This window comes from Lepidochelys kempii, chromosome 6 (genome assembly GCF_965140265.1).
Source record: "Lepidochelys kempii isolate rLepKem1 chromosome 6, rLepKem1.hap2, whole genome shotgun sequence".
In the NCBI taxonomy this organism is placed as follows: domain Eukaryota; kingdom Metazoa; phylum Chordata; order Testudines; family Cheloniidae; genus Lepidochelys; species Lepidochelys kempii.
The window spans coordinates 23,899,848-23,924,935 of NC_133261.1; the positions used below are offsets into that span (position 1 = coordinate 23,899,848).

The 25,088-nt window shown below is 49.1% G+C and overlaps 1 protein-coding gene across 2 annotated transcripts in view; it reads left to right on the forward strand.

Annotated features, from left to right (window-relative positions):
* CD151 (CD151 molecule (Raph blood group)) overlaps nt 1-25,088 on the forward strand; it is a 57,043-nt gene that overhangs the window by 27,426 nt on the left and 4,529 nt on the right. The window contains exons 3-8 of one of the 2 annotated variants that reach the window (XM_073347166.1): nt 8,738-8,841; nt 10,169-10,360; nt 16,555-16,629; nt 18,548-18,568; nt 19,927-20,031; nt 22,452-22,607. In XM_073347166.1, coding sequence (XP_073203267.1) covers nt 8,758-8,841; nt 10,169-10,360; nt 16,555-16,629; nt 18,548-18,568; nt 19,927-20,031; nt 22,452-22,607 — 633 coding nt within the window. In that variant the 5' untranslated portion in view covers nt 8,738-8,757. The remainder of the gene's footprint in view (nt 1-8,737; nt 8,842-10,168; nt 10,361-16,554; nt 16,630-18,547; nt 18,569-19,926; nt 20,032-22,451; nt 22,608-25,088) is intronic. The other variant, XM_073347167.1, reaches the window with a different exon arrangement.

A 25,088-nucleotide genomic window follows, 5' to 3' on the forward strand; every position in this document is an offset into this window, starting at 1 on the left:
CACTTAGAGCAAGTTAGCAGCAGCTCCTGGTCTTCAGGCCAAGAAGATCTACCATTCACAGGCTCAGAGGTTGCTGTTCCCCTAGTGATGAATGACTAGAATGTCTTTTTGTTTCCTCTATATTTTCTGTTGTTCATTGTCTTTGTCTCAAGAGCCAGGAAGACTTCCTGGGCATGCAGACTCACTAAACTGTTTCCTCCTCTACTTGATTGCTTTGTTTACCTTATATGTAAATGTACTTTCATTGTTCTCTGCCTGTAATCAAGCCAGTCAACAGTGAAATCCCCATTCCTTTGGCTAGGGCAGACATGCTGTATACACTGCCTCCAAAACACATTTGAAGAATGTGTTTCTAACACACACATACCACACACCTTTATATACAACCTCTACATACATCACACAATGATTTTTGGGACCAGCGTGTCACCAGTTTACATGTGATACCTTACACAGACATCTTTTAATTATATATCATCACAGCGTGTGGGGGTAATGAGTGTGTCAGGCCTGACACAATTTATGTTATATTGGGGCCTTTACCAGCGAGTATTGGGGGCTCTTAGGGTCACACCTCATCTCCCACTCAAGCTTATCTCTTCCAATGATATCCCGTCCTGGGGCATCTGACTGTCTCTTGGGAAGGGAGGGGAAAGGCTTGCCTTTCCCCCGCCTCTTCTCTTTATTAGTTGCTGTACATACGTTATAAGGATACACCGTAAAGTGCTGTATGGGGTGAGGACACCCTGCTGCGCCTCTCAGGAATCTCTTACTCCCAATATGTAGCAAGCAGAAGAGCAATTCGCCGGTACCGTTTACACTGAGCGCTCAGCATAGGCTTTGGCTTCAGAGGGAATTAAGAGCTACACACACCCCCTTCCTGGAGACACCTCACTGGGGGTAGGATGCTGATGAGGACAAAGAACCAAAAGGCTCCTCCTCGCTACATGTTGTTGTCATAGTGGTTTGGATCTTGCGGGGAGTGTAGGGGAAATCTAGTGCTGGTGGAAGTAAATCACTGGTAGCTTGATCCAGAAATAGCTGGGATAATTGCTCAGCAAGCTTCCCTCTCACACAGATCTGCCTGCACCTAAACCTTAATCCACCACGCCCTGCTATTTCATTCCTGCATCCCCTTACACAGCTCAGCCAGTTCACCTCAACTTTAACTCCTCTTCATCTCTTACTCTACTGTTTCTAGTTTCTCTCCTTTCTCCTGCCCCCACCCCTACCCCCCGGGTTGTGTTATTAAACCTCAGACCTAGCCTGCTGCTCCTCCTCCTGTCTTTGGTTTGGATCTTCTCTTGGGGAAAAATAGCCACTTGTGTTGCCTCATATCCAACTGTTGGGTGGATTCACAATGTGAATAAATATCTACTAGGGACTAAGACGTATTTCCATCACTGATTTAACGTACACTTACATCCAGGTTGCTGTATGTGAAAGACCAATGCACCAACCTACCATGGTTGCACTTTCTAACTAAAGCTGATGCAGTGTCAGGTGACTGCATAGTGCGGTTCTTTGTGGGAGCAAGAAAATGTTGCGGGGGGCATCTGTATCCTGGGATCCTATGAGGGTAGGAGTGGGCTCCAGTGTTGGGTGCTGGATGGTTCAGGGGATTAGCAAGGGTCTATTGTAGACTTTTCACATCTAGGTTGCTAGTTCAAATCCTATACAGCTTGGCAGTAACGGTTACAATTTCCTGGTTATTTAGTTAAATGAGTTTGTTGATCTCAGGAGGGTTCACATCACAATTTGCACTCCATGGCCCCCTTCCTGGCAGTCTTGGGCAATAGGTCAAGGACAGCATGGGCCCTAGAGACTGAATTACGTAGAGATTGTCTAGGAAGGTGTAGGCTGAGCCACACGGATAGCACAGTGTGTAGAAACTAGCCCCGCTGCTGCTGCTAAGTGTCCTGTGGTTAAACAAAGATTTTGGGACTTTAAATCTGTCACCTTCCAGGAACCTGAAATTCATAGGACCATTGTTTAAAAGGAGGGAAAAAACCCTCTGATATTACAAATCTGTTCAGAGCAGATGACGGCACTATCATCCGCTCCCTCATGCTTTTGCTCAGCAATGTGGTAATTAATCTTCTCTAAGGGCATGTCTATGCTGGCAGAGTTACAGCGCCGGGAGTGACAGTGCCGCTCAGAGAGCGCTGAAGGGAAACCGCTGTTGTGTGTTCACACTGTCAGCTGCCCGCATAATAGCGTGTTCACACTTGCAGCACTTGCAGCGGTATTCGGAGTGGTGCACTCTGGGCAGCTCTCCCACAGAGCACCTCTTCCTCTTCTGCCGCTAAGAGTTGTAGGAAAGCGGAGGGGGTCGTGGGGCATCCTGGGTCCTGTCCCAGTGCCCTGTGATGCATTGCTTCTCATCCCAGCAATCCCTGTGCTTCCGTCTGCATTTGGCGCCTTCTTTCAACGGTTTCTGTATTGCGCGCCCTGCCTCTTCGGGCTGCAGGAATGGATCCCGAACTATTGACCAGTATGCTACTCGCTCTGACCAACCTGTCACGAGTGGCAGTGGAGTTATACCTTAAACTACAAAGACAAGAGAAGTGTGACATTGATCTCACCACACGTAGTAGCTATGACACAAGATTGCTTGTGGCATTCACAGAGGTGCTGACCACAGTGGAACGCTACTTTTGGGCTCGGGAAACAAGCACTGAGTGGGGAGATCACATCGTCCTGCACATCTGGGATGATGAGTAGTGGCTGCAGAACTTTCAGATGAGGAAAGTCACATTCATAGGACTGTGATGAGCTCACCCCAGCCCTGCAGTGCAAGGACATGAGAATGAGAGCTGCCCTACCATTGGAGAAGCGTGTGGCGATTGCATGTGGAAGCTGGCTACTCCAGACTGCTACCAATCAGTCACTAATCAGTTCAGAGTGGGAAAGTCTACTGTTGGACTCGTGTTGACGGAAGTCTACAAGGCCATTAATCGCATCCTGCTCCGAAAGACTGTGACTCTGGGCAATGTGCGTGACATTGTAGATGGCTTTGCACAGATGGGCTTCCCTAACTGTGGAGAGGCGATTGATGCTATACATATTCCAATTCTGGCACAGACCACCTAGCCACTGAGTACATTCATTGGAAGGCGTATTTCTGTATGGTTCTCCAGGTGCTTATGGATCACCGTGGGCGTTTCACAGACATTAACGCAGCCTGGTCCAAAAAGGTTCATGATGCATGCATCTTTCAGAACACTGGCCTGTTCAGGAAGCTGCAAGCAGGGACTTTCTTCCCGGACCAGAAGATCACCGTAGGGCAAGTCAAAATGCCCATTGTGATCCTGGGAGACCCCACCTACTCCTTAATGCTGTGGCTTATGAAACCATACATGGGGCAACTTGACAGCAGCAAGGAGCGGTTCAACAACAGGTTGAGCAAGTGCAGAATGACTGTTGAATGTGCTTTTGGCCGCTTAAAAGCCCGCTGGCGCTGCCTCTGTGGGAAGCTGGACTGATGACAATATTCCTATGCTTATAGCCGTGTGCTGTACGCTCCATAATTGTGAAGGGAAGGGTGAAAGCTTCACTCATGGCTGGACCGCAGAGGCTCAGCACCTGGAGGCTGAGTTTGAACAGCCAGAGACCAGGGCTATTAGAGTGGCACAGCGCAGGGCCATAAGGATCAGGGATGTCTTGAAACAGCAATTTGAAGCTGAAAGACACTAATGCTCGTTGCTATGCTCGGGATTGCAGTGCTTGTAATGCTAGGAGGTGATTGGTGCAGACAATGTGGGTTTAACGTAATTGTATGTTGCTTTGCAGTGTTCTTTTTGCTTTCAATTAATAGAATAAAGATTGCTTTCAAACCAACACAATTATTTTATTAAAAAACGACAACCGGAGGAGAGAGTCAAGCCAAAAAAAACATAAGCAGTGAGGGGGATAAGGGAAGGGAAGGTTCCAGGAGATGGAGGGGTCGCAGGATGGCTAAAGATTTGTGTATGTCCAGGGGTCATATCCAACCTTCTCCTTTGGAATACAATGCAGCGGGTACTGTGCTTCAGCTGGGCCAAATTGCAGAGGGACAGGTGTTGAGTGCCGTGGGTAGTGGGAGTCCGCAGTGCTGGGCTGTGATGGGGGAGGAGCGGAATGCCGCGGGTATAGACTGGAGTCAGGAGGTTGATAAGAGTGTGTTGGTGGTGTCTGGGGGGAGCATGAGAAAGAGTTTTGCGACAGCGGCTGCAGGGGAGGGCAGGCGCAGAGCTGCTTGGTTTGCAGTGCTAGTAGCACCTGGAGCGTGTCTGCTTGGCGCTCCATAACCTTTAAGAGCCTCTCCGTGGCTTCATTCTGGTGCGCTGTGTTCTCCTTTCGGCCCCTCTTCTCGCTGTCCCGCCACTCCTTCAATTCCTGTTTCTCGGCACTAGAGTGCATCATGACATCATGCAGAAAGTCCTCCTTAGTTCTTGGCCGCTTTCTAATTCTGCACAGCCATTCAGCCGGTAACAAAGGGGGAGGCTGGACTCCCACGGTCATCTCTGTGAAGTTTAAATGCAACATTTTACAGAAGCAATATTGTTTGCAACACATAGAACACTAATTCAGGGATTTAAAACACAGTCAATACTCTTACACCTCTCACTAACTGGCTGACTCCAGGCAAGCACACATGAGCCACAAGACCCCCAAAATGATGAGTAGCGGCAGGGCCAGGGTAAATCATGCGTCCCGGACCCTGCTGTACACTGGGCACGTGGCTCTTGGGGAGAGCCAGCACTGTAGGGGGTCTTGATAATCATTTCTGTCCCCACACTTTCCACAGGATGTGATCGTTATGGAAGAGGGTGAGCAGGGAATTAAGGGAGGGTCTTCTCCAAGACTGCATCTTCCGCCCTGGCCCTAATGCGGCTCGCCTGTGTGCAGTAATGGTTCCCCCACTCCCTCTCGTGATGGCACAGTGGTGCGGGAAATTTACCGTTAATGGGGCAAGAAACAAAGCAGCTCTGCTGAAGAACCTGCAGCAGTGGATTGCCCAATATCTCCACAAGAGTTTCCTGGAGATCTCTGAGGGAGATTCCCATGAAGTGACGGAGTCAATCAACAGCCTGTTCTGCCACTCAGACTAACGTGGTGGGAGACATGCCTGCTTTCTGCAACCCTCCTTCCCCCCACCATCTCACTTCAGCAATTCCCAAAATCAAATCCACTTACCAGGGGCCTCCTCTCCTGTTTGTGCTTCACCAACAACTGACAGCTGTGACTGGGTAGTCTCCGGGGTAGAAAAGAGCTCCTGGCTGCATGCATCTCTGACCTCCGAGTCATCCTCTGCCTCTGGGTCATCCCCCATACATCCTCATCTAAGATTTCCTCCTCCTGGCTTGGTCCACTTTTGACTGACACGTGAGCCACTGAAGTATCCACAGTGGCCTTCGCAGTGGAGGTGGGGTCACCGCCGCGTATCGTGTCCAGCTCTTTGTTGAGCCGGCAGCTCATGGGCGCAGCACCGGAGCGGCGGTTTGCCTCCCGTGCCTTGTGGTAGGCGTTCTGCAGCTCCTTCACTTTGACCCTGCACTGCAGTGTGTCCCGGTCATGGCTCCTTTCTGTCATGCATTGTGAAATCTGTCCGTAGGTATCATAATTCCTCCGGCTGGAGCGCAGCTGGGACTGGACAGCCTTCTCTCCCCAAATGCCGATGAGGTCCAGCAGCTTGGCATTGCTCCAAGCCGGGGATCGCCTGGTGCGTGGAGCAGGCCTGGCCACTTGGAAAGGTGCACTGAGACCACTGCATGAGTCAGCGAGCAAGCAGGAAGCGGACTTTCAAAATTCCCAAGGAATTTATAGGGTGGGGATGATGGTTGGTCACCTGAGAACAGGGCAGCAGAGTTCAAACCGATGACCAGAGAGGCAAGAACAGGCATTGTGGGACACCTCCCAGAGGCCAATTGCAGCACTGTAACCGACCACGGTGTCTATACTAACAAGAAGGAGTCCGGTGGCACCTTAAAGACTAACAGATTTATTTGGGCATAAGTTTTCGTGGGTAAAAAACCACTTCTTCAGATGCAACACTGGTCTACACTGGCACTGCAGCGTAGTAGCCCCGGTGCAGGAAGCTGCACGCCTCTGGTCGGGGTGGTTTTTTTTTTTTTTTTAACAGCGCCGTGCAATTTCCGCACACGAAGTGAGTTGGCAGTGTGTACACCTCAGGCATTACAGCACTCAAAGCTGCTTCACTGTGCACAAACTTGCCAGTGTAGACAGGGCCTTGGTGACAGTGGAGTTGCCCAGAGGCCAGGGGAAAAGAGCCTGATAGTTATTCTCCCCGATAAATACCTCCATCTCAGAGCCACTCCCATCCCACGTGAAGTGACTTTCTCTTGCCAGCTATGGTGTCATATCCTCTTCTGGGCAAAATGTTTCCTTGTAAAATCAGGACAGGCTGGGGCAGATCAGCTTTGGGGATGGGTGCATTCCCATTACTGCATTCCTATGGCTGATTTGCTGGCTCCTAAAACACTGGCCTATCCTGGATGTTTGCTGACCAGAGAAAAGCAAAGGGAAATTTCTCCCTGCAGTGGGCTGACCTGCCTTTCCGAAGGGCTTGTCTACATGTACAGCGCGATAGCTGCACTGCTGTAGTTCTTTAGTGAACACACAACTATGCTGATAGGAGAGCTTCTTCCATCAGCATAGTCAATCCACTGCCATGAGAGGCAGGAGAAACCCTCCTGTCGACACAGCGCTGTCTACACCAGGGGTTAGGTCGGTATAACTGCGTCGCTCGGGGGTGTGCAATGACCAGCAGATCATATGAAACCAATTTGCATGTGCTCTCCCTCCTAGTATTCGTTAAAACTGACCTTGGGAGCCAGAGCTGGCTCATGGAAAGGGCTTAGGGCCTTCATGATCTATAGAAGTAAGGGATAACATACAATTAGTAAGGCTATGTTGTAGTCACGGGTATTTTTAGTAAAAGTCATGGACAGGTCACGGGCAGCAAAAAAAAATTCATGGCCTATGACCTGTCCATGACTTGTACTATACCCCTCACTAAATCTTGGGTGCTTGGGGGGGAGGGGCTGCCCAGGGGCACCACAGGCGCTCTGTGGGACGGGGCGACCCGTGACCCCCGCTGGTGCTCGGGGGGGTGGGGGTTGGCGGGCTGGCAGGCTCCCTACCTGGCTCTGTGTGGCTCCCCGGAAGCAGGGACGTGTCCCTTGGTTCCTAGGCTCAGGGATAGTCAGGGGGGCTCCGTGTGCTGCTCCTGCCCTGAGCTCCGGCTCTGCAGCTCCCATTGGCTGCAGTTGCAGGTGGAGGCAGCGCACAGAGCCCCCAGTCCCTCCACCTAGAAGCCAAGGGGCATGTCTCACTTCCGGGCAGCCCCCTGAGGTAAGCGCCACCTGGAGCCCTCACCCCTTCCCGCGCCTGAGCCCCCTCCCACACCCAAACTCCTGCTGCTGTTGTGGGGGGGAGGGAATGGTGGCCCAAGACTGCCCTGAGCTGCTCAGGTGGCCCCTGGGCCAGCCGCACTGGCTGCTGCAGAGGTCTCAGAAAGTCACAGAATCCGTGACCTCCGTGACAGACTCACAACCTTAACAATTAGCCATTGGAACCCATTGCAACAGGATATCTCTTGGGCCAAATGCTTCGCAGGATTCCAAAAAAGAATTGGATATTTGTTAGGCTAACAAGTCCAGAGTTATAATAGTCAGGATTAAAAATAGGCAGGAGTTTGGAAGGATTATAAACTTTCCTGCTTAAGGGTTTAAGGCAACCTCTATTAAGTTATGGAGGTTAGGAGGGAACTTTTCTAGGGGGCAGATACCCCACAATTGTGAACTGCGGGATTTCTTGCTCCTTCTTCTGAAGCAGCTGATGCTGCCTGCTGTTGGAGACAGGATACTGGACTGAATGGACCAGGGGTCTGATCCAGTTTGGTGATCCCTAAGAGAAGTGTTGACATAAAGGATTTAGGCTCAGGCAGAAGGGGAAGTGGTTGGTACAGGAGTTCGTGCTGGTGATGGTTGTTGAGTGTAAGGAAGAATTTCAGGGAAGGGACTGAGTGTTCTGGACAATGTCTAGGATGGGAGGATTTTTATCCTGAGGGTGAATCACACTTGTATAGCGCTTACTCTTTCCTGTCCACAAAACTCCTCTCCGTTCCCTGATTTCTTCTCATGGAGTGATTCCTGTTTGATCTGGATAGTGGATGTAGTTTTGAACAGGCCTGGGACTTGCATTTCTTTTGTTCAAATAGTGGGGTGGTAAAATGAAAAGGGGGAGGAGCATGTGTCCATTTTCTTCCTGAGATGTTTCCGTACTGTGATGTTTGGGATTGCTATTATAGTAGGCAGTACAGTGCCCCAGTCAGGATTAGGGTCCCATTGTGCTAGGCTCTGTGCAAACATGTGGGTAGCCTGGTCCCTACCCCAAAGAGAGTACAATCCAACTGCAGATGAGCCATAAGAAGTGTGCCTAAGAAATAGCGGGAGGAGTGGGTGGGTGATAACACAATAAGATGAGATGATTACACAACCTCTCTCTGATTCTGTCAAGGAGCGATAGAATGGCCATCAGGATGCAGGGGGTTCATTTTACAGCAATGAGACTCTTTCTGGAGTCCCATCACTCACCATGCTGGGATTCCTTGGTTGTCCACCTCAGCACAGGCTTTGAGGAGTGGTTGCTGTTTGCAAGAGGAGAGCAGTGATGCCGCCCTGCTGGGAGACAGGAAAACTAACAGGCTTTTCTTCTTTGTGTCACGTTTCAGAGACCTGCTGAGCCGGGAAGATGCGCGAGTACACGGAGAAGAAGGAGACGTGCGGCACTATCTGCCTCAAATACCTGCTCTTCATCTTTAACTTCTTCTTCTGGGTAATGTGCCAGCTTTTGTGTGCCTCAGCCCATTTGTGTGCCTCACTACATCCCTCGTCGAGGGTTCCATCTGTTGTTTCAGTGGCCAGGGTGGTGGGATGGATAGCATGGGTGAAATCCTGGCCCCACTGAAGGCAATGGCAAAAATTCTGCTTGACTTCAGTGAGTCCAGAATTTCACCCCTGGTATCTGACTAGACCCATGCTGCCAACACTGGGGAGAAGGACTATAACCTGCCTAACCAGGAGTAAGCCCTGAAGTGATCAGCTATCGACAGCAGTGGGTGGCCTGAAAAAGTGCTTTTTGCCCACTTCAGGGGATGGTGACCCAGGGCACAATTCTTAAGGCATCAGATACTCCAGGGCAGCCCATAGACACAGGACATCATTCAGTTCCTCTCTCATTCTGCCCAGCAACGTAGCACAGGCTGGCAGTGGAATGAAGATGGCTAGGCTGGGATTATGGGGGTAATAGCTGCGGTTATGTCTACACTAGAATTTTTACCTCAAGTTAACTGCTGGCCAAGGGATCAGACTATTGTCAGCCACAGACATTCGTGGGCTGGAAGAAATGATTGGGGAGGGTCCAGACTAGCCTTTATAGAGGAATGAATTATGAACTGCCTCAGTGAATTGGCAACCAGGTAAAAACCTCTAGGGAACACAAGGCCCATAAAGAGGAAGGGGAGCCTGAAGGAGAGATGTTGGTTCACCCAGTGTGCCCCGACTGCGGGGGTATTCCTGTGCTAATGTTCATTCTCACTGGAGTTTAGCTAACCAGGATTCCCACCTTTTACAGCCTTGCCCCGCAGTGGTTCTGTCCTGGAGGGAGGTAGACACAGCTGTTGTTTAGAAGCAGTCAGTATCACTCCTGGATCAGCCAGCAAGGGTGCAAAGCAAAGCATCCCCTCCCTCTCCTCATCTTCATTCCCTGCCTCTAGGCGGCGCTCAAGCAATCGTGAGAGCCAAGAGCCTGGTTAAGGTTGGAAACTTAGAACTCCAGTTACAAAGTTCCCCACTCGGTGTGGGCAAACCCCCAGCCAGCTGTCATCCCCTTCCAGCTGGAATATTGTGCCTTGACGCCCTGGAACCTCCCAGGGCCCTTGAGAGACTGGGGAGAGAGGAAGAATCTGCTTCATTTAAGGCCTGATTCAAAGCCCATTGAAATCAGTGGGAGTCTTTCCATGGACTTGAATAGGTTTTGGATCAGGCCCTTGGTCAGCGAGCTGAAATCTGATCCCTGTGGCCCAGCAGGGGATGCCACTTCTGAAAAAGAGGAAGTGCCCACCTCAGATGCATCTCACCGGCTTGCCTCTCTCTTTATTAAGCTGGCCGGTGGGGCGGTGATGGCGGTGGGGATCTGGACTCTGGCCGAGAAGAGCGACTACATCAGTCTCCTGTCCTCCAACACGTACATGGCGACCGCCTACATCCTGGTGGTGGCGGGAATTGTCGTCATGATTACTGGCATCCTCGGGTGCTGTGCCACCTTCAAAGAGCGGCGGAACCTGCTGAGAGTGGTAAGGTTTCCTATTTGCCCTAGGACAGCACGGGGCACCGAACGTCTTGTGTGTATGAGGAGAGAGTTGCATCTCTGTTCCTCTGGACCTGGAGAGCTGTACCAGTGACTTGCCCGCTCTCCCTGTTGGGAATGGATGGCCTCTATTACAGAGGAGACTCCTTTCTTTCTGTCCCACCCAGAGAATTTATTGGTTTCTGTGCATTTCAAAAGGTGCTAAATAATAAATATACGGTGCTTTTCATCTGAGCATGTCAAAACATTTCCAAGCAAAGGAAAAGTTCAGGCTGGTAGGGAAAAAATGGGAATAAATTCAGGAGAGAAGGCAGGGTGGGACAGTTTAAAACCAAAAAATAAATAATTGTGTTTCCACTTGATTCAAAGCAAAACATTTCTTTTGATTGGTTTGTTGAGCCAAAATTTCGAACCGTGCAAAAATTTTCACACATACACCCAATTTTTTTTTTGGCCCAAAAAACAAACAGATGAAAAAGCACTTGAGATTTTTGACCAGCCCTCATAAATCTCAGTTCTAGGCTAAATTGCAGACCTATATAGGTATAACTACGTCGCTCAAGGGTGTGAAAAATCCACACCCCAGAGTGACATAGTTATACCAACCGAACTCTCCATGTAGACAGCGCTATGTTGGCAGGAGAGCTTCTCCTGTCAATATAACTACTGCCTCTCGGGGAGGTGGATTAGACTAAAGAGCTCTCTCCCATTGGCATAGAACGTCTTCATTAAGATACTACAGCGGCCCATCTGCACCGATGCACTGTTTTAAGTGTAGACTTGCCCTAATTCTCACTCGTGCTCTCTCAAATCTCCTTTGCGGTCCGGAGGGTGGCAGTGGTTCATTAAGCAGCTCATCTGCAGTGGTGAGTGTAGTGACTGAAAGCAAAGGGCCATTAATTGTCATTTCATAGTAACAAAGGGGGACACTTCCACTCGGGCCTTAAGCATTCCTTCAGTTTTACAAGCTGCTGCTGGCCTGAATGTCCCATCCCCTTTGTCCGAGTGGAGTGGAGACTGGGGTGGGGATAGGGAAAGGAGCCATGATGAACAATACCTTCTGACTGTGATCCCACTTTGTGGGGAGTGGCTGTGAACTGAAACTACAAGGTGGTGGAAAATGCCCCTAAAAGGCCTGTGATGAGCACTCAGGAGCTCTTGTTAGTGGTTCATTCATTTGGTTCTGAGGGGTGGTATTTGGCCCCTGGCCCTTAGCAGTTCATTTTGGTATAGCACAATTACTCACTGTTCTAAAGAGCTCTATTCATCTGCCTTTGTCTCTCTCTCTCCTCCCCCGCCCTCCTGAAAGTTACAGATGAAAATCTGGTGGGGTTTTCTTTGTTATTCTGACACAGAAAACGAACAGTTGTCTCATGGAAACAAAAGGTTGTTCTCTGTCTTTTCTTTCCCCCTCTGAGTGGCTGCCTGTGACAGATCTATTGTCTCGTCCCTCCTCTGGTTTATCTGATACTAAGTAATCCACAAAAGAAATATTTTGTGCTGGGCAGGGCTGAGTTGGTCTGGCTGGAGGCTCCTGCCAGCTCTGAGCTCAGCCAGTAATCCCAACATCTTCACAACAAAGACAAAGGTGTCTGTGCCAGTCGGTCCCAATTTCTCTCTGTACCAAAGGGCCATGTATTATACAGAGAGACGCTGTGATAGGGAGTGTCCTGTAATTTTCCAAATCCAGAGGCTCTTTAAAGCAAGTTGCAAGAATAATTTCAGATGGGGGGTGGGGATGTATGTGCATTGGGGGGGTGGGGGTTTGAGCCCGGAAGGTATATTCTAGCTACTTTTATAGCTACTGGTGAGTTTTCACTCCCAGTTCAAGGCTTTCCCCTGTGTTTTGTTTCTCATTGCTGATTACCAGGACATTTGTGTGTCAAGAGCATTTTTCCTCTTTCGCAGCCAGCCTGATTCACTCAGGGATGCCACAGTGATCCAAGCACTTGTGATACCACAGTTGCTTCTGTGGGTTCCAGGCCTGCAGCCTGTTGACTTCGGTGAGAGACACTCCCATGAGCAAGAGCTGCAGGATCAGGCTTGTTATAGTTCACCCTGACTCTGAGTTTCAGACTCCCCACCAATGGCACAGCAGGCCAGGGAATCGTCTGGTCCCTAGAATAGGCTGGAGCAATCCCAGGGCCTACTCTAACTGGAGCTCAGATGCTATAGCCATTCTAACAGTAAAGAACAATCAGGGCACAGGGATGGTGAGGTTGCACACCCAACACACCCTGAGATGTCCCTATCCTATGGACTGCAAAGGTGTAGGGTTGCCACCTAGGATCCCCCCTTTGCCAAGGAAATGGCCGTTAAGCCAACTTTCATCATACTTTACACTGCTGGGATAGCATAAAGTAGGGAGAAACATAACTGAGAATCAGGAACATAATGTATATGTCACTGTTGGTGTACACAGCTCATTACAAGCAGGTAGGGTGATCATGGGTCTCTTAACAATCACGTGGAAACAAACATAGTGCACATGATAAAAGCAGGAGCCAGTCGGGGGTCACCAAATGAAATTAAGAGGCAGTGGGTTTAAAACAAACAAAAAGAAATATTTCTTCACACAATGCACAGTCAACCTGTGGAACTCCTTGCCAGAGGATGTTGTGAAGGTCAAGACGATAACAGGGTTGAAAAAGGAACTAGATAAATTCATGGAGGATAGGTCCATCAATGGCTATTAGCCAGGATGGGAAGGGATGGTGTCCCTAGCCTCTGTTTGCCAGAAGCTGGGAATGGGTGACAGGGGATGGATCACATGATGATTACCTGTTAGATTCATTCCCTCTGGGGCACCTGGCACTGGCCACTGTCGGAAGACAGGATACTGGGCTGGATGGACCTTTGGTCTGACTCAGTATGACAGTTCTTATGTAGGATAGAAGAGCTGAATATAAAAGATAGCCCTTGTTTTTCCCCACATACACATGCCTCTCTCAAATATTTACATACATTGGAAAAGAGAATTGGTGGAAAGCATTTTGTTGTTATTATTTGGATTACAGCTCTGTCCAGAGGCTACATCTAGGCTGGTGGCCCATTGTACGAGGTGCTGTACATACAGAGTAAGAGACCGTTCCTGCCCCAAAGAGCATAGTCTAAATAGATAAGATGTGACAGGTAAATGAAACAGCCAGGCAGGGCTAACAATAATAACAAGATGTTTTAGCACAGTCTAGCTGAATGGTAGCTGTAGTAACCTTCACTCTATATAGGCTTTGATAAAACCTGTTTGCTAAAACTTGGGAGGGCTCTTTAAGATAATATGGTGAGCTGAGGCCTTGTGATACATGCCAGCTGCACTGGAATGCCTTTGACATCAGTGCAGAAAATACTCTGTATGTAGAAAATAGATGAAGGAAAGAGAAACTTTCCAGTTAATTGGTTGTTTTCCTTCCCCTAAAACAGCAGCCTGACAGCACCATGATGTCAGAGAGGTATTATGTAACCAGGCTCCAACAAAAGAAAGAAACCTTTTGTTTAGGAGTGTTCCTCTCCTTTTCTGTCCCTTTCAGCCTCCCATTAGTGTGGTGCCCAGCCTTTGGTTATCCAGCACTCTATCGGGTGACTCATTCCCGTGGTATGAATGGGTACCTTGTACAAGCATGTGCAGACACTTGCAATGTTCAGCTGAGAGCCAGTGGGGGGAGTTTAGGGCTGGGAGTGAATGCCTGAGATTGTACACTCCTATTAAAGCCCAGCCTGCAGATAAAACCCAGTTGTCCCTCACAGGCAGCTGCTGAATCCTAGCAGAGGGTGAAAGAGGAAATCTGACCCAATGGACAAGGATTCTGATTTGGCATAATCTCACTGGGGCAAGACGTTTTGATTACCTGTGTCTTCTGACAAAGAGGGGAAGCGCAGTGAGAAATGGAGGTGTCGCTCAGCAAAAGACAAGCTGTGATGCAAAGGCAAATTTGTTGTCTCCAGTCCTTTGCTTTTCCTAGCAGGGTGTTGTGGTGGTCTATTTTTTGTAACATACAGATGCATTTATTTGATGCCAACCATGGATTTTTGGAGGGGTGTGTAGCTCCTTTCGTGGGGCCAGGGTTGTAATAATAGATGGTGTGCTGGTACAGCTAGATATCAAATCCGATAGTGAGTGTGTTTCCCATGCAGAACCGCATGAGGCTGCAAAGAGAACAGCCATCATGGGTGGGGCAAAGATGGGACTTTCCAGCATGACTTCTTTCTGTGAAATAAGCTTGTGTGCATGGGGCAGTGTCTCTCTCCGGTTCCTAGTGGAGTAAATCACCATCAGAACTGACGCTACCTGACAGTCTTTGCAGAAGAGCCACAGTTAGAATGAATATGGAGCCATGACAGTCCCTAGAGGTGGTGTCTCCAGCTCTAGGCAAAGTTCTCTGGTGGGGCAGTGTGTGGGGAAGACGGCATTGCCAAGTGCTGTGCTGTGATGACCTAGAGTATTACGGGATGAGCCCGAATTTAGGCCCTTAGAGCTGTAGAATGACCTGGCCGTAGCCGCTTAGGTGACCATCACCATGTTGACATGACAGTCAGGATAGTAGCTTAAACGAGGACAGGGCATAGCCCTGTTTTCTGAGAAAATTGTACATGATGCGTAGATCCTACAGCACTGGATGCTTTAGAAAGAGAGCTTTGGGTGGTCTTCAGGGATGGCAATTTGATTCCTTCACCAACTTTAAAATTACATTAAGAGCATTTTTTGAAATTTTAAATAGACACAAGGACTGCAAAAGATTAAACAATATGCCCAGATTCAATTCATCCCTTCTGTATCTCAGTGGACTCCACAGAGTTACCCCAAGGGTGGAGGTCAACTCTCCATGGTTAATTGTTGTGGGTGAAATTCACTTCTCGGGCTTACGTACCACTGTGACCAGTACAATGTATGCACTGCTTAAGGTGAGGCTCTCTTATGAGGGTTACTTGGGACCTGTGTGGTGCATAGGGATGAATTTCACCCTGTGTGAGTAACAGGCACATTTCAATACAGAGCTCCAGTGCTGACGTTGCACTCTGCATTCTGCTTGAAGGTCCCCAGAGCAGGGAATTTCCCACCCCAAATCAGGAGGCATTGCAATTGCCAAATAGTGCCACCTTGTTGCATTGTTTCCTCCTTTGAACAATTGGCTGACTATGGAGTACAAAGTCCCTGCACTTGCTGTCTGTACTGCAGCCTCATCCTTGGCTTCTACTCAGTTTTGAGAGCCGTCCCCATAGGATGCATGGTTATTCTGGGACTCCCACCGCCTGGTGCAGTCAGATGTTCCTCTCCTATTTAACAAGCTAGTGTTGAGTTTCTACACAGGAACTGGTGCAGCTGCATTTTGTGGTGGGTGGCATCAGCAACTGAGCTGTTGTATCCATGGAATCTAGTTAGTTGCATTTCATTAGTTATACGTGACGGCTCATATGAACGACCTTACCAGATCACACCCATGGTCCAGCTAGCCCAAAATCTTATGTCCATCGCTGGGCAGTACAGGCTGCTTCAGAGAATGATGCAAGAGCCCTCAGAGAATAGACAATTATGGATTAACTTGCCCAGAGTGATAGTTTCCTCCTAACACCTTTGAGCTATGCCCTGAAACATGAAAATTTAGTTCTCTTATACATTTTCTTTATCCCACCTAATGTGACTGGGGATGTTCTTAACCAAATCAGTGTCCTGACTCTTTTGGAACCATGCTGAACTCTTGCCTTCATGATACATTGTAGCAGAGAGTTCCTCCCACTAAGCGTGCATCATGTAAAAAGAAAAATCCTGATATCAATAAATGTTACTTTTCCATTTCATTGGATACCCCCTTGTTCTTGAAGTAGGAAAAAGGGTAAATAGGAGCCTGTCTCCTCCAGTTCAGCTGTAATTTTTGTCTTGCCCTTCACTAGATACATTTATATCACTATTACTCTCATCTGTCCTTCCTCCTCCACTTCCTACTCTTTGATAAGCCCTCTTGTTGCTGCCTGTCTTAAATGACATTATAACCTTTTCCATGCCCAGCACCCAATACAATGAGCCCCTCATACCGATCAAGTCCTTTGAGAGCTGCTGTAATACAAACAATAATACTGACAGATTTAAGGCTTTTTCCTGATAATCTAAATTTAACTTCTAGGACTTCTCTCCCACCCTTCCTGATGCTCTCTTTTAACACAGACAATTTTACCATTGTTTTGCAGTACTTCATATTGCTGCTGTGCATTTTCCTGCTTGAGATCATTGCGGGTATCCTGGCCTATATCTACTACCAACAGGTAAGTGGATGTCGAGCTAAGAGGATCAATCCAGAGAAAGAGGGAGCAGCTACTTATCACCCAATTTGTATTTAGAGATGGGGCCTAAACCAACATTTCAAGGGCTTTGAATCCGTTGTTGGGTTTGGGCCCATCTATTCCTCACCCCAGCTTGATCCCTCCTTACTTACATCCCTCCATATACAAAATGCATGAGGTTATAAGCCATATTTGACAAGGTATTAGTCTGTTATGTGTGTATTTGGGAGTCAGATACAGTTCAGCTCCTTCCTGCACATCCTCTTTTCTCCCCCTCCCTCTGTGATGCCTTATGAAGAGAGCTGCTGGAGTGAATCGTCTTGTTTCTAGTACAGAGGGTCAGCCTGAGGATTTTTCTGACACCCAGGAAGGTAACGCAGGCAGTTGTAATGACAGTTGTGCCATCTAGCATGTCCATGAAGCAGAACATAGGAATGGCCCATCGAGCCCAGTATCCTGTCTTCTGGCAGCGGTCGTCAATGGCGGCTGCTTCAAAGGGAATGAACAGAACAGAGCAATCATCAAGTGATCCATCCCCTGTTGATCGGTCCCAGCATCTGGCAGTCAGAGGCTTAGGGATGCCCAGAGCATGGAGTTGCGTCCCTGACCATCTTGGCTAATAGCCAAGCAGAAACGCTCCCTGCTAAATCCAGCAAGCTCATAGACGAGAAATGGTCTAACTGGGGATAGAGCACCACCGGCGTAGCTCAGAATATCTCTGAGGGTCTGCGGCAGTCGTAGACAGCTGAGCTTGAAATCCCCATGAGGGAGCGATGGGGGGGGGGATTTGATAGCTGCTTTCAACTACCTGAGAGGTGGTTCCAGAGAGGATGGTTCTAGACTATTCTCAGTGGTGGAAGAGGACAGGACAAGGAGTAATGGTCTCAAGTTGCAGTGGGGGAGGTTTAGGTTGGATATTAGGAAAAACTTTTTCACTAGGAGGGTGGTGAAACACTGGAATGCGTTGCCTAGGGAGGTGGTGGAATCTCCTTCCTTAGAAGTTTTTATGGTCAGGCTTGACAAAGCCCTGGCTGGGATGATTTAATTGGGGATGGGTCCTGCTTTTGAGCAGGGGGTTGGACTAGATGACCTCCTGAGGTCCCTTCCAACCCTGATATTCTATGATTCTATGGCTTCATGTTATCACACTGGATATGGCCGATGAGAGGTATACCGCTTGGGAGGCTCCCTCAGACAAGGCTGCCCACATGTCTTCTCTTCCCCCATCCTTTGAGGAAGGCTGGGTGTCTGAAGAGGGCAGACTGTTGGAGATTGTCTGAGGAGGTGTGTCTGACAGGGAAGTGTACATTGCAGAGGGCTGCAGGCGTTTTCAGTGGCTCTGTGTTCACATACTGTAGGCTTCCCTGGATTACACCCTTAAACTGGGAATTTTCATCCTGCCTCAGGGCTCCCAGGCTTTGCCCCTCCTCCCCCAAGGGTGGCATTAGCAGTTTGCCTGTAGCCAGAGAGCTACGCCTCATTTGTATCAAGTGGAATACATTCCAGCTGCCTCCATCTTTAATATGGAGGGATAGGCCCCATGGAGGCTATGGGACCCAGAAAGCCATGCTCCATGTGGACCTGAGCAAAGACTAAAGTAACACTTGGCAATCAGTGAAATGGTGGAAACTTCCTGGATTAAGGTGGAGCGTGGCATGCTGGTATTGTAGTCTCTCTGGCAGAGCCGCAGGCTGCTTTGTAGATCACCCACTGGCATTTGGCTTACTAGCTGCACTGATCCCCCCACGCTCTTTTATGTAAAAGTCCTTCCTTCCCTGGGCTCCGGCTGCTTTCTCTCTTAGCAGTTGGTTTTCTTTCTCCCCTTCCCTTGCTGTCCTGTCCAATGCGTGCGTGTATATAAACTGTGTGTTTCTTTTGCTGTCTTTGTTCCATGCTGCAGTTCTTCCCCGTGAGCCTGCAGGTAACTGCTTTTCTCCTGAGTAATATTTCCACCAGTAGACTCTGTCTCTTTGTTTGCCTTTGGTGCCCATGAGCTCCCAAACTTTTCTTCTTGTCTTTGCTCCCTAAATATTTTGCGCTTCTAAAGAGCCTCCCATCCCAAGATCTCAAAGCACTTTGCAAACGTTAATGAATGAAGTCTCGCATCACCTCTGCGAAGTAGGTGTTATCCCCATTTGACAGAAAATTAAGACCCACTGCTACATTCAGCAGATTTGAAGTGGGGGAGGAAAACTCAGGCCATATTCCCCCAAACCAGTGTAACCGAAATTTTCTTTTCCTGCATTCCACCCCACAGTTATTGCTTATTAGTAAGAAGTACATGTACATAGAGAAGCTTTTCCCTATCTGGCCATCTGGCCTTTCCCCGTTTGGTTTATTCAGTGATGCCATTTACACCTGTGACGACATTGTTCAGGAGCATGGGAGAATTGTGATTTCACAGGCACTGGATTATGGCATCATTACTGAATGGATCAGGCAGGAGGAGGCTGATTAGAAAGGAGGCAGACTTCAGCTATATTTTGTGTATCAGCAGGGATGGGCAGGAAAATACCAGGAAAGGACATAGCAGTCGAGTGGTGCATCAGCCAGCTCAACAGAGAGAGACAGTTGTGGATACATTAGTGTGTGTGTGTCACTGTAAAGGACACTTTTATGCTTGACATGCTCCAAATATCAGACCCTCTTTCTGAGCAATGTCATTCTTGCTTTCTGAACCTATCTCTAGTATCACAAGGGCTGCAGCCAGGGAGGCAAGAGTCTTAAAATCCCTCCTCATGCTCTCAATCTCCTTGTGCGACGTCCCATTCAATGATATAAAAGGTATTTAGACTGCACAACTTCAGCCCAGCAGGTCCAGGGCTCTGAATTCCTAATACTCCTCGCCAGATCCTTTTGGATTTAGTGCTTCCAGAGGCATGAGAGCCCCTTTGATCCTAGAGGCAAGAATGAGATTTTTAGAGAAGGGCAATCCTGTTCTGGGGCAGGCCTGTCCCTCTGGATGGTATCCCTTTCAATGTGGAGGCAGGCCCATGCTGGGACCATTGCAGTGCAGCATGCCACAGACGGACACAGATTTGGCCCCGTGAGAGTCTTTTGCACTTTAAAATGGGAGAATGATGTTTAAAGAGCCAGGAGAAGCAGAAATAAGCAAATGTGCTTTCTTGGAACCAATGGGGTCTACATTGGAGGCGGGGTTATAGCTTCCACAAAGTTCTCTGCTGTTCTCCAGGAGTGAAGATGATAGAAAATATAAAGGGGTGATGATAAGGAAGGTGTCCGCCTCATGATTTCACCCCCAATGCCCCTTTTGTTTAGCTGAGTATGGAGCTGAAGCAAAACCTGAAAGAGACCATGACCCAGAAGTACCGGAAGGAGGGAGAGGAGGGCGTGACCAGCGCGGTGGACAAACTGCAGCAGGAGGTAGGCTTCAAAGACATGGGGAGAATTAAACCTATGATAGAGATAAAAAGTATACCATCCTTAGATCACTGGCTCTTTATTATTGAAGAGATAAAGGTGTTCCCGATGTCACACTGTCTGGAGTGGTCCATGCACACCAGCCTCAGGCAGACTGTCAAAAAGCAGGGCAGAGACCCCAAACTTGTGGTGTGTTCTACAATTGGATTTCACCAAAGCAGTAACAGATGTGAACTCCTGGATCACTGTGCTAGTCTTACCATGAAGTAACAGATAGTCACCTTGGGCACTCCAGTCTGTCTTGCCGCCCAGGCAAGCCAGACTTAGTGACAAAAGGTCACTTACACCAAAAATCACAAAATATTCAGGTTGCTTCCAGCCCCAAGAGAATGCTTTTGTTTCCTAGGTCCAGCCCTTGCGAAAATCCAAACAGCAAAGATATAACCATTTTTTCTTATGAGCATCTTTATATGTCCTTCCCCCAGAGTTCAAACTGATGGGATGAGCGCTCCTGCACATAACTTCTTCATGGGTGGATGGGACGATCAACAAAGTTTTTGTCCTACATTGGCCCATTTAGTCTTGATAGTCCTCCTTGATGGGCGGGCGTTTCCTGCCTAGGTTCACCTGTACTGAGCAGGCATTTTTATAATTATAAATCAAGACTTCCATATTACCGTATAGCATGGGATACAGGCATTACAAATAAGATTAATATATGCAGCAACTTACAAGCATTCTATTGAGTCCAAACATTAAACACATCCTTTCAAGTCTAACGCCTACCTTGAACAATATTAACATACAAGATGCGCTGGTGTGGTTTCCAGCTATGAATTTGTCAGTGCTCAGCTGACACCTCCAGCCTTGGCAAGAGCTGGCACCTGGCTTACCAGCATCACACCCCACTTCCCCCAGCTCAGACAGGATGGATGTGATGCTGCGTCTGCTGTCATAGAGACAGGGACTCCTGCTCTCTGAGCAGTGTGATTGCTTGAAAGGGGAAGGGGGACATTCACATCACTTGTTGAATGAACTAGTACTGGCCAGTTCAGTATTGATAGCTGCTTCCAACAGGTTGTCTACCAGAGGAGTTTGGGAGGAATTACTAATGTTAATTAAGCTTCCCAATACCCTGGAGAGTGAAGTATAATAACTGAAGTGCCCTGTTGCTCCAGGCACTGCCAGAGAGTTGGGGGACTGAGCCATCGGAATGGCTGAATAGTCCTGATAACTTCATAATCCAGTACCTCTCAACCCCTCCCCAGGAGACATGCCCTTTGCTATAGACCTGAATTTACCTCCAACCCACACCAATCTGATGTCCCACTGCCTGACTCTCACTTCTGTTATGATACATGTCCATGAGAAGTGCAGGATCACTGACGTGACATTCTCGGGAGGGTTGTACAGGCTTTAGAACTGACTCCCACGTCGCTGGGGTGGCCTGCCATGGCGCTTTCTCACGTTCCCCATTCTGCTCTGCTTTCTCATGCCCCATGTTAAGGTGTTGAGCGTCTCAGTGTGTATTCTAGTGCTTGGTGTCTCCTGATTCTGTTCTCAAGGTACGGAATCCATAGAGCTGAGGGCTTGTGGCTTGTTTAGGTCACAAATAGAGAGAGGTCCAATCTTCAGCAGTCAAAGCAGTTCTGTTTGTAAATGAATAATACTAACCGGCAGCTCTGTAGTGCCTCCTGTCTGAGGACCCCAGAGCAATGCACAAAGGTTAATCCGGGCCTTGTCGCTATCAGGTGAGTATTTTACAGATGAGAAAGCAGAGGCAAAGTGCAACTAACAACGCAGTGCCCTCTGTGACGGAGATCAGAATTGAACTCTCCTCTCCTGATTCTCAGTCCTTGGCCACAAGCCCGCCTTTCCCCTCATCATTGCCAACAGGATCTGAGTGTGCCAAGGGCACACGGATGCAGCCCTTTATGGTCTGAGGGCATGAGTTGTTCCCAAAAGTGGGATGAGAGACAGACAGCTGTGCAGGGACCCACACAGGGAACAAGCTCATTCTGCCTACTACAACTACCCCCTAGGCTGTGGGTGTGCTGAACAGCTAAGTTGCCCACAGTCGTCTGTAATTTGATTCAACGTGCGCATGATTGGTGCTGTTCAGTTTTGTTGTCAAGACCACAAGGAGCTGCAGACGAAGCCCATCTCCGTACAGAGAAGTAAGTGGCACTGAGGCACTGCAGATCTTTAAGGGACATTTTTAGGAACCTTAGGCACAAAGGTCGCTCATAAGTAGAGCAGCTCATAAAAACACAGGCAGACATAAGCAGCTGGACTCGCCGATCGACAATGCTCTGCGGGGAGTGTCACTAGGAGCTTGGTGCGGTGAGGATGGATGTAGGGGATGGCGCTGTGCTTTCTGGTGACAAACTGCAGGCTCACCCTTTGCTTTTGTGCGCATACAGTTCAAGTGCTGTGGCAGCAACAATGCTACAGACTGGAGCGAGAGCATCTGGATCAAATCCGCAGAGGCCGGAGGGCGGAAATTCCCAGACAGCTGTTGTAAGACGATAACAGAAGGGTGTGGCCGGAGAGACCATCCTTCCAACATCTACAAGGAGGTAAAGAACAGGCTGATGTCAACGTTCCCAGGATCACACTGGGGGGACCTGCTGGCAGGACCGGCTCTAGGCACCAGCAAAGCAAGCACGTGCTTGGGGCGGCCCATTTCCAGGGGCGGGCACATTCATAGGCGCCAAGTTTACCCGGCGCCGGTGGGTGCTCGCGCCGGCCCTGCCCCAACTCCGCCCCTTCCCTGCCCCTATTCCAACCCCTTCCCCAAATCCCTGGCCCCGCCTCCTCTACCGGGCGCGCTGCATTTCTCCTCCTCCACCCTCCCTCCCAGGCTTGCACGCAGGGAGGTGGGGGCTGCAGGAAGTAATCTTTGGTGGGGGGCAGAGGAACCGCTCCCCGCCCCAGCTCACCTCCATTCCGCTTCCACCTCCTCCTCCAAGCGCGCCACTGCTCCACTCCTCCCCCCTCCCTCCCAGGCTTGCCATGCAAAACAGCTGTTTCACGGCAAGCCTGGGCGGGAGGGAAGGGGGAGAAGCGGAGTGGCAGCAGTGCACTCAGGGGAGGAGGGGGAGCGGGGTGGGGAGCTGCCGGTAGGAGCAGAGCACCCACCAATTTTTCCCTGGGGGTGCTCCAGCCCCGGAGCACCCGCGGAGTTGGCATCTATCCAGGGGCGACATATTTCTGGGGGCGGCCAAAAATTTTTTTGCTTGGGGCAGCAAAAAACCTAGAGCCAACTCTGCCTGCTGGGCAGACTGGTTTGGCGCTTCCGTAGTGCTGAATACAAAGCCTGTGGAAGTCAGGGGGTGGGCAGGGACTTTCCATTGAAGACTTGAGTTCTCGAACTTTGTTCCCCACCTCCAATTCCAAATGCTGTACTAATCACAGCTGTCATGGGTGTGGGATCAGAGCTGATGTCCTGAGTAAGCGTGGTACAAGTTACCTAGGCAGCATCTTGCAGATGGGAGTGTGGATTGGGCAAGTAGTTCATTTAAAATCAGTGCAGAAATCGCCTTCCAAAGCTCGAGGAGCATGTTAAAGAATCCTGTGCAGCAGACAGCAATATCGACTCGCAGCACAAGGAGCAGGAAACTTGGTTGTGGGTGGGGAACGTGACGCTGACAAGAAGTGCACCCCAGGAAATGGGGAAGGGAAGAGTAGGAAGCATGTTGCTGATGGGGGAAAAGTGAGGCTAGCCTAGTGCTTCTCCTCTTCAGTTCTGGGCAGGAAACCTGGGTTTGAGTCCCACAATGCAAGTGGTATCTCAGCAGCTTTGGCAGGCTTTGAATGGAGTCTCATCCAGTCCTCATCTGAAAGGGTGGTAGGATGGTAGGGAAGATGGATTTAGCCTCCAGCATGAAGGAAAGAGGTAGGAAGAGGAGGGAAAGGGGGTGTTGTAGAGTCAAATTAGTAGAGTCCCCGTTGGCTAGAGCTGGGTTAGGCAGTGTTTGAGTAGAGGGGAAACCCCGCTTTACTCAGACAAACAAAATGGGTAGCTAAGCAGTCATTTACCTGACTCGAGGAGGGGTGAGGTCTTGCAGGGGGAATTGTGGCACCCACCATATTGTTGCCCTTTTTGACTCGAGCAGCTAGTCAAATTTTGGGGCCCTGAGGATGTTCCAGTTAGAAGTGGGAAGCAATGGAGTCCGGTATTCTCTTTAATGAAATCTTATTTATTTTCAAGGAGCGGACCAAGTCCTGCTTCTCGGGAGGAACCAGGAACAAAAGGAGCCATTTTTTAGTTAACCACACCAAGAGACCCCAAAGCTCTCTCTAGCTTTCCCCAAGATCACACAAGCTACTGCTTGCTTGGATTTCTTGCTTTTGGCCTCTGCTTCCCTCTCCATTCTTGTTTGTTCTCAGTTTCTATTTTTTTCTCAGTACCGAGTGTAACCCTGCTCCCACGTGGGGCTAGTTTCTGGGCAGGCTCTAGAAGGCCTTGTTTTAGGTGTGTTCCCTTAACTGTCTCTTACAGCTATTGTTCACACATAGGTTGAACAAGGTTTTAACTAAGCCTATAGCAAAGTTTCACCTGACTCATAACAGTATAAATACATTTGCCTCAACCAAGGGACTGTTCACTGGCTTTCTAGCCTGATCTTCCCAGCAGCATAGCCAGCGCTCTAACCTGTGGAGTCAGCACCTTGCCTGGCTGCCTTGAGACTGGTAATTAGAGGGGTGGGGAATGCCTGCTGGAGTCTTTTCCTTGTTTATAATTTCCCTCGTTAGAGACACCGCAAATGAAGAGGTGGCCCCTTTAAGTCCGATATTCCTCTCAGAGGGCATGTGCTTTCAGCAGGGCTCACGTGAGGATTAGACAGTTTTAGGAGCATGAGTAACATTTGCTGCTAAGTTGAGCAGATCAGACGGATATAAGGGAAATCAGCCCTCATGCCTCTGGGCATGAATAGTGAGGGTGGAAGCGGAGACTCTCTGGTTCAGCACAGTCGCCTCAAGTTCAGCTGCGTAGCCAGACTGCTCTGAGCTAGGAATGTCAGGAGAAAAGGGCGAGCTCAGGAGATTTGTGGCTC